Source organism: Dermacentor variabilis, chromosome 2 (genome assembly GCF_050947875.1).
Source record: "Dermacentor variabilis isolate Ectoservices chromosome 2, ASM5094787v1, whole genome shotgun sequence".
Classification (NCBI taxonomy): Eukaryota; Metazoa; Arthropoda; class Arachnida; order Ixodida; family Ixodidae; genus Dermacentor; species Dermacentor variabilis.
This window is the reverse complement of record NC_134569.1, coordinates 211,735,458-211,745,467: the sequence shown is the minus strand read 5'-3', so window position 1 is coordinate 211,745,467 and position 10,010 is coordinate 211,735,458. Positions and strand designations below refer to the sequence as shown.

Below are 10,010 nucleotides of genomic sequence, written 5' to 3'. Positions count from 1 at the left end.
CGGCGACTACATCCAACAGAACATGGATTGACTACAGCCACAAAGGTGCCCGCAAAGTGTCCAAGGGCCGATTGAAATAGCACTTGGATAGATACGCTAAGCTTCGATCTCGTCACCACATGGCTCCGCACTGAACTGGCCCGGGCGACTGAGGGAAAAATGTACAGCGACATAAAGAGCCGACCCTACACTCCAACGGGACTAAGACCAACGAAGAAGATTTCGTAATTACCCGCAAACAACGCCTATAAACTTCTACCCTTCGTGTGTCAGTTTTTGTAGTAGATAACATGTTAGGCGGTAGACTTCGTCAACAACAGCGCCGGCATGTTGAGTCTACAGTGAATGCTGATTCGCGTGCGATGCAAACAAATACTCGACCAAGTCGTTGAGCAATCGCACTATTTTATTGTTCTATATATTTCTTAAGGGATGCGCGGCTACTCTAGTCCTTCCGTGAACAGCTCCTTGAACCTAACGTCCAGCTGCTGCGCCAGCTTGTCCACGAATTCGAAGGTGTTGAGGTAGTCCCTCCGGTCGACCTTGCCGAACCCCTTGACGCAAGACGCCAGGTCCTTGGTCATGAAGCCCGACTCGACCGTGTCGAGGCACACCCGCTCCAGACACCTGGCGAACGCGATGATCTTGGCGTCGCCGTCGAGCTTGCCCCGGTGCGCGAGCCCCTTGGTCCAGGTGTACACCGAGGACAGCGCGTTGGTGGAGGTCTCCAGCCCCGCGGTGTGGCGCCGGTAGTGCTTGGTGACGGTGCCGTGCGCCGCCTCGGTCATCGTCGTCTTGTTGTCGGGGCAGATGAGCACGCTCGTCATGAGCCCCAGCGAGCCGAAGCCCTGCGCGATGAAGTCCGACTGGATGTCGCCGTCGTAGTTCTTGCAGGCCCACACGAAGCCGCCCTCCATGCGCAGCGAGCGCGCCACCATGTCGTCCATGAGCCGGTGCTGGAAGAAGATGCCCTTCTCCATGAAGCGGCTCTTGTACTTCTTCTGGTAGAGCAGCTCGAATATGCCCTTGAAGCGGCCGTCGTACTTCTTCATGATGGTCTCCTTGGTGCTCAGGAACAGCGGGTAGCCGCGCTGCAGCGCGAACTGGAAGCAGCAGTACGCGAACTCGGTGATGGAGCGGTCCGTGTTGCACATGGCGGCCGCCACTCCCAGCGTGTCGTCGAAGTCGTAAATCTGTTGAGAATACAAAGGACGTCCGGTTGTAACGTAGGCCTATTTCAAATGAGCGAAAAGACTGAGTTGTATTGTACTGTATTGGGTTTTATGGCGCCTAAGCAACGCAGGCTATCATGTGCCAAACACATGGTATAATTTATTTCAAAAATTGGGTATCCTCAGCGAAGGTCCTTGTCCGGACAAGGACTCTGAGGAGCCCAACAAATCAAATAGAGACCTCAGCCTTCTTCTCAGGACTGAGAAAAGGGGTGAGGTGCATCATAAGATGCGTGAAAAAAAACTGGGTAAGAATTTTTTGAATTAGTAGTTCTGTGATATATTTCATTTAGTATCGCTGCGTCTTTTAAAAAACTAAAAACAGATGAAGTTCCTATAAGTGGATTATCTCCTAAAAGTAGACTGGGATGGAAAGGAATGCATTCATTCTAAAATACAGTAAAATATTTTTTTCTTAGCCGTTCGAGTTGTGTGTATGACAATAAAATATGATTTACAGTGAGTTCATCTCCACATTTCTCACATAAGGGTTTGTCTTGTTTTGTCAGTAGAAAGTTGTGGTAGGTGTGTGTGTCCGATGCGCAGGAGGCATAAAATTACTTCTATGAAACGTTCCTGATGCCTGAATGATCTCCATTCTCCCAGAATAGGTTTTACTAAATGTAGTTTGTTATTTTCTTCGCTATTGATTTGAAGCAACTATCACGTGTATGCACGTTCCGGTGATTTATATTTGGCGGAGCAAAAGCTTTTTATGAGAAGCAATGAGTCATCGGTGACACACACTACGAGCCCACCATCGCATTGACAAAAATCACATCGAATAACATGAGCACGTTATGAGAAACAGTTATTCGAAATATTTACGTATGCAATATTTGTGGTAATTTGTGCACCATATGCTCTTACACACCTTTGGTACTTGAGTAGTATTCTGTTGGAGCGGTAATAAAACCGGAAAGACAGCTACAACACCAATAAAATGTCAGTAATTTAGTGTATACAAATGATATCTGTGTCATATATATATATATATATATATATATATATATATATATATATATATATATATATATATATATATATATATATATATATATATGTTTTTTTTTTCAGTATCCCACTTTGTGCCCGACTGTATTTCTTATATTGATAAATGTTTTTACTGCGCACGCCATTAGTTCCTGCGTTCTTATCATGCCCTACCTTTGTGCGTCTTTTAAACCCTGCCAACTGTTCATGCGCCTAGATTCCGCATATTTGTCAGTTTATCTTTGATTTTAGTTTCTTTTCTTGTTACTGTTGTCATTATAAACGGTATACTTTATAGTTCTTGTGTGCAGTTTTGCCATATGTATAATTCCAGCCAATATATATTTTTTTCCTCTTCGTGTTATCCTTTTTCCCGCCCAACCTTGTATTTGCCGTCATACCACATTATCATCGATTCCTCTCCTTTGTGTTAAATTGCAAATTTCAGCCATACGTTTGTACACTGACAAGTTACATTGTACTTTTTATTAGCCCCCTTACTCAATGCCCTGTCAAGGGGCCTGTAAGGTGTGTTCAATAAATAAATAAATAAATAAATAAATAATTAGAGAGCTTCGATACAATAGCTACGGCGCGGACTCGTCCAAGTGGTGCAGCATATCGAATTTGCAGACATGGATAAAGAAGTGTTTGAGGAGCGGAATCTGCTAGGCCGCGACAGCGCGCGCGGGCGGCCCGATAAAGTCACGGTCGGGCGCGGACTAAATGATGGCAACACGCACGACGGGTCATCTGTCGAGCTGCGGCGATAACTGCGTTTACATGTTCTTCTATAGACACAAAAATTGCGATATCGTCACATGTACTGAAACTTTTCCCGTATTTCATTCTGGAACGTCAATAAATATTAGTGGCGAACATTTTAGCCGCAGCTATTAATGAATACTGTCCTAATAACACGCCGCACTGGTCTTGAAACGAGCAACTAGTTGTAATCCCTGAGCAGACGACGTCTGCCGACGCTGCCACAGTTCGCTCGCTCGAATTAGCTCGCCAGCGGGATACAAAAGAAGGCATAGTGCAAACCGCGCAGATTTATTTTTCAGCGTCCTACGCATCTTCAGACACTTGAAGCGATTTCGTAGGAGTAAGCGCTTCCCAGCAATGGTCATTAACGATGCTTTCAATCATCTAGGGCGCGACGGGGAACAAGTTACTGGAACAATCTAAATGTGAACTAATGGCATACAGGGTAAGTATTGTCATTGGCTGGAACAAATCATAACGTATCAATCTCGCGTTTAAAAAAAAGGGATGCGTTATGGATTTCGTGTTTTAAAAAATACATCACAGAGGTAATTGCTCTCTAAGTGAAGCATTTCTTTCTGCTATTTTTTCAAGGCATCTGGAGCCGGCGAAGAGACGCAAGAAACGTGCGTAAAAGAACAGCGGTAAATCGTAATCGAACGGCCTTGAACCGGTGAGCCTTATCAGAGAGCGCACTGCGCGCGTTCGACTAACGACAGACAGCCGACTAACGACAGCCGACTAACGACAGAGGGCGCGTCGACGCCGTGCACGATGACATGACTTTATTGGGACGCCCGAGCGAGCGCTGTTTCGCTTCGTCAGTAATTCTTGCTCCGTGGTTGCAGAGCGGATGAAAAGAACTTGCTGATGTATCGTGTGATCTACTTCAGTGGAATAAGATTTTTTAAATTGAATCTATATGATGCGATGACGCTTTCTTCACTATGCCTTCTTTCAGCACAGCGGGCACTAGGTTGCCGAACAGCCCGTCGTAGTCTGTTGCTGATTAACTAATATTCGTTATCTAAATTTGTAATTACTGCTTCTAACACCAATGCTGCAATGCGAGTATTGGAGGAAGACGTCGCAAGAAAGGAAAATAAATTTACGCGATTTTAAAAAAGTCCTAAGATAATCATCGACGAAAGATGGGCGTTTCACACTCACTCCAATACCGAAACTTGGCACACAATGAGCAACCAGAGTGCCCGCCTGGCGCTTTCCGCCTCGTTTGGTTTCTTTACGTCAACGAGTTGACCGCTTGTGCGGGCGTCTTATGAAGATAAGAGAAGAGTTAAGAGTGAGATAAAACGAAGGCTTATGTCGCTTGCGTCACAAACGAGCGACGGCGGATTCAATGCCTCAGCAGGACATCACAGCGAGCTACTTCGAGGCAGCACCGTGAATACCGTGCCCGGGGCATTAGCTCTTTGCGGGTCCCCGTCTCGGTGGCAAAGCGAAAAATGCATTTTTCTCGGCGAATATGCGAGACCTCCTTTCTCGCGCTTACGCGACCATTGTGCGCATGCATGAATTGCGCGAGAGCCGTGGTGACTTTTACTCCTCGAACGCTGCCCTTTCTTAGGTACTAGTCCAACGGAGGAGAGTGAGCTTAGCTCCGTTTGTCTCTAGCCGAGCTGCATTTCGCGGCAAAGGATAAATACTCAGGATTCAGGGAGCCCTTCGTTAGGCTTTTGTGGCGCCGCACCGAAGCATTCGACTAGTCAATAAGGGGCGTGTTGTAGAATTCCCTCGTTCAGCTTTTACATGCGTAAGAGTTTCTTTTCCTACCCAAGGAGAAAACCCGTCCGCACTTCTGTCACGTGCAACGATCGCTTCAAGGGAGAGCCCGCAGCAGCGAGCGAATGGACATTCGTGCTGCCTCGAGCTTCAACCCGAACTAAGTGGCGAAAGCACAGCGCACACGAAGCTATCAGCACTCCACGCACTCTGTCCTCATCGCAGGCAGCTTTCAGCATTGGGCCCATGCGGCCACGCCATACGCGGCCACCGTCGGAGTGTGGTTGATTACAATGGATAATGGTTCACATCGCGAGCAGGCAGTGTCTTCGACCACGTCTATGCACGAGGTCTATCAACGAGATACTGTTCAATAACGTCACGTACTACAGCACGCAACGGCCAATGCTCATCTTCCAAACGCGCTATCATATGACATGAGTGAACATTGCTACTGCTCGCGACCTCTTCATGGCATGCTGGCATCAGCCAACATTTCGGTGTTGTCATGACTCTTTCGTGGTGTTTGTCGCCATCACACCAAAGACATCATCATAGAATGACGAAACAGCATTTGATTTGTAGCACACGCTTACACTTCACATAGGAAACTCTGCACGCAATTTCTTTGTCTTTTTTTTAAGTTTCTACATCATTATATATTTTTCACATTTCTTTTCTACACTGCCGTTTGTTATGCTACGTTTCGCCACTAGGCTTTACCTGTTTCCCCTATGTTTCGCCATCACGCTTTCGGTTTCTGGCAAGGGGGGCGAAGCGACTTGGCACCAAGCGCGAGGGCTGAGTGTTTCGGTAGATGCCGCGTTCGATGCAGCATACCAATAAATTAGCACGCGTTATTGCTGCAGATTCGTTTAGTGTTAAATAATCAATTGCGCGTTATACGGACTTTCATGTTCATGGCTGCGCCGCGCATACGCAGAGCGTGCCCATGTGGCACGTACTCATCCCGCCACCCATGACGCGCCCCACTAATTGAGCATCGAAGATTGACTGCGAAACGGCAAACTTTATGTTACACGCCCCAGTGACACGAGCCAACCATTGACGACAGAACAACTGACACTTCGCAAATACACACCCTGTGTCGGCTATTATAATCCCGTTTGGGCGGAAGTTTGGCAAGCCGACGCAGCAAAATGCGTCGTCGTCCTTAGTATTCACGCAAACCAATATTTAAGCGCAACACAGGCAATCTTCCACAGTCAAAAGTCCCTCATTTTCTTTTTGGAAACATTTTGGGTCGCGCAAGCGAGGGAAAGAAGCTTTCGTGACGAATATCTCAGTATGAGACTCCTTATTTAAAACCTTTTAAATTACGTGTGCTTCAAACTGCGTCCTCCTCCAATACCATCTTTGCAACTAAGCATTAAAGCAATTATTGGCAATGTAATTGACCAACCTTATCTAATTCGCGAAGGAACCGTAATTGCCAATCGATCATCTGAACTACTCGAACTAATTCTGAGCTACTTGAGCTCATTCTCTTGTGACCAATTTCTACTCGGGCATGCTGAAAGAGTGAATAGTAAAGAAAGCGTCATCGGCACCAATTCAACGGTATTTAAAAAAGATGTCTTTCCGTTATTATAGATCACCTGGTATATCTACGAGAACACATGGGAAAACCACGAAAAGACAGACCAGATTAGATCCAGCAAGTGCACTCGTGCAGTCTAATCTTATTCTGTCTTCTTGTCCTGTTCCCAAGTGCTGTCGCACCTACGTGTCCGCGCATCTGCTACGCATTAAATCCGCCGGCGCTTACGTCAAGGTGGTAGGGGGCTCCGATGGTGGGCGAGTAGTTGATCTGGAGCGTGCCGGGTCCGGGGACCACGAAGTCCTTGCAGTTGTACTGGTCGCCGAACGCGTGGCGCGCGATGATGATGGGCTTGCGCCACTGCTTCACGAGCGGCGGGATGTTGCGGCACACGATGGGCTCCCGGAAGACGGCACCGCCGAGGGCGTTGCGGATGGCGGCGTTGGGCGACATCCACATGCGCTTCAGGTGGTACTTCTCGAGGACGTCCTTCTCGGCCGTGATGGTGGCGCACTTGACGCCAACGTTGTGCGTCTTCAGCGCCTGGGTGGCCTCCAGGGTGACCGTGTCGTTGGTCTGGTTGCGATGCTCGATCGACAGGTCGAACACCCTCAGGTCGGCGTCCACGTACGGCACGATGAGCTTCTCGCGGACCAGGTCCCACACGACGCGCGCCATGTCGTCGCCCCGCATCTCGACCACGGGCCCGCACTTGAGCTTCTCCATGGAGCGCGAGGGACAGCCGGTCGTATAGCGGCTGGGCTGGGTCGATGCTCGCTGGGCAGAGTTATCGGCAGCCTGCTGCATAAACGAGCGCGTTCGTCTCGCGGCAGATCGTGCTCGCCACCACGAGCTGATCGTGCCACAGGTGATGATGATGAGGATGACTAATACCCACACTGGAAGATTGGCGAAGAATTGTGTGCCGAAACATTTACCTAATCTTTTAAAAGAGAACATAATAGATTAATAAAAGGAAAAAAAAACATTCAATGACAAGCTAATAATGAAAGAATACTGAAAAAGTTATTCGTTTAGTTGATTGTATGTAACCGCAAACGGCATCAAACTCGTCCGTGTGGCTGCAACCAATAACTGACGTATCGAAAGGTAGTGTTACTTCTGATTATAACACTAGCCCTAATTTAGCGAGTGAAATTTCTAGAAGTATTTTCCCTAACAATTTTTATCGGCAACATTACAAAAATAGTGATCTAGGAATTCTGCTTCTTGTCAGTATGGACACAGGGCTGATAACGTCGGACCTTTCCTGTGTAAATTTAGAGTTAATGGAAGGACAGGGCAGAATAATCTGGTGATCACCAGTTCTGATGGTTTTGGTGGACACCACTAGGTTTTCCATGGAAATTTTAGGTTCTGAAATTCTGTTCATATATTATTGATTCAACGACATCTCTATGAATTGAATATTTTCGATAACTAATTGCTGTTATTTGCGTCACTACTAAAAGAACCGGCATTATAGGTCCACTCAGGGATGCTCGCGCTAATGAGTCTGCAATTTCATTTAAACATAATTCACAGTGGCCTAGTACCCATAATAGTTTTAGAAAATTCAACTGTGGAGGAACTAATGTTAGAAACGTCTTTAGAGTCGCCGAATTGGATGAAGCTGTAAACGAAGTACAGACAAAAAGGGAATCTGTTATAATAACTGCACTTATTGCGATCGAAGGGAGCTTACAAAGCGCTAAAATCATTGCTAAAAGCTCGGCTTCAAAAACGCAGATAAAGCCTGGCAGTCTCAAAAAGAATTACCAAGCAAGCAAAAGCGAGAAAAAGCCTACGCCCGCCTTTTCGTTGTTCACTGAAATGTCTGTAGTTATTATTTTATTTTTACGTGTGCAAGATAATCTCGCAACAGTTTATTTAAGAAGGTGACTGATTGTAACTTAGGGTTTCGTGGAAGTATCATCAAATTCTGTTTTATTATTTTGATTTCATTCAGTTGATGGAATTACATCTCGAATGTTCACGTTTAGGCTATATAATTCTTTTTATACAAATACAATCTGTGGAGTGTGAAAACGATGCCAATGAGCAAGAAAAAAGGAATTTGGATAATTAATAAAGGCGTATTCAGATCGTCTAAGCGACATGCTCTAAATTTCTGCAATTTTCGAATCGTTAAGGTCCGAAATCTGCAGGGCAATGTCGGTAGGCGCGCTTCTTGATAGATAACATTACTAGCCACAAACCTGGGCAATACCAGCCTTAGACGCTACACTTCTTGTGTCGACTCCAGTTGATTTTTCTATCATTATAGAGGATTCCCCATTGTTTTAGAGACTCAACCTGGGCCATGGGTTCTTGTTTATAAGATATAAAAATTGAAATCGGATCCGTGAGCTGTAACACTAAGAACGCACGCGGCTAGCGTTCGTTTTCATTTTAACGATTCGCCAGCTTCTACGCGCACTACTTCGCAAAGGTATTGTAGTTGTGATAAATAAGCTAGCGATGAGGTACACCGTGAGTAATTAATAGCACTTCAAAAATGCTTTGCCTGATTTTTAATAGCTGATGGGGGCTCACTCAAAAGTGCCAAAAATTAGTCGTACCCGGATGAACTCCAACCAAACTGCCAACATTGCAACTGCATGAAGGCTACCCAAAATCACATTTTTTGGAAATGCGAGGGAAGCCCTCTTCCACAGCTAATACTGTCAACTCCCTCCCAAGAGATGTGGGAGTCACTCCTGTCGTGGACTGACTACCAGATTGAGGCAGAAGTGGCTAACTGGGCCGAAACAGTCGTGGCAAGCAATTTACCACCCTTCTGATCGCCGTCAAGATAATTTAACGACCTCGTTATGCCGTAAATAACGTTGTCTCCCTCTCTTTCTCTCTCAACAGAATTTTGAGTTGTTACCCACGCTAGCAGATAAAGCTTTTAAAGGAAACAAACAAAAGCTTTTATGAGCGGATGCGATAGGCAATCCCACTGCCAGTGACAGAGAGGTAACATGAAATCCTAAGTGCTAAGAATTGCGCCTTGCTTGAGCTGATTTGAGCATAGCTGTATCATTAGCACTATCACGTTCAGGTCTCGCTAAGAAGTTTCCGCTGAAAGTTCATGCAGAACAACTCAGCACCAGAGTGTGAGCGCATAAGTCTTCAAAAATAAGGATTTTCAAGTTTTAAATGTGAAAAGTATTAGGCGGGTGCTTTGACTCAGTCGTTGCTTCAGAATAATTTTTCACGTATGCATGCATAGGCTTCTTACATAGTCTTGTATGTCTTTTAAGTACAAACGCATCAATAAGAGCATGCTTCTATCAAAATATATGTGATACTAGCGTGCGAATTTTGTATCCCACTTTTTTTTCTCGCAGATAGCGCCACACTGCGGGAATAATTTGCTCCCTCGCCTACTTTGTGGCGTTGCGTGGAGAGGCTGTTTCAGTTTTAAGCGGCAGGTGATCGCAGAGGCTGCAGCGTACATCAGGCACTTAGCGGGAACTCTTCAAATAAGGTGAAGTAAGCGTCGGGAAGCGTGGAATTAATGAGTTAGAAGAGGTTCTGCGGAGAGCAGCGGAGTAGTTTTCCCTCATTCCCGTGCAGATGGAGGGATGCTTAATTCAATGTCTTTCATTTTTTTTTCTTACAAAGTTTGCGTAGCGTCGACTGGCTGTCGACTCTTGGTGACACGAAGAGCATGTAATAGCCAGTGAGATCTGCTTGGAACAAGT

General features: G+C 46.0%; 1 protein-coding gene across 1 annotated transcript; it reads right to left on the bottom strand.

Annotated features, from left to right (window-relative positions):
* Positions 1-392: 392 nt before the first annotated feature.
* Positions 393-7,105, bottom strand: LOC142571177 (isocitrate dehydrogenase [NADP] cytoplasmic-like). The gene is made up of 2 exons (XM_075679452.1): positions 6,526-7,105; positions 393-1,193 (listed from the first exon to the last, which is right to left on the bottom strand). The coding sequence occupies exons 1-2, from the start codon at positions 7,102-7,104 to the stop codon at positions 441-443; spliced, it is 1,332 nt and encodes a 443-aa protein (XP_075535567.1). The 5' UTR covers position 7,105; the 3' UTR covers positions 393-440.
* Between the last annotated feature and the right edge of the window lie 2,905 nt (positions 7,106-10,010).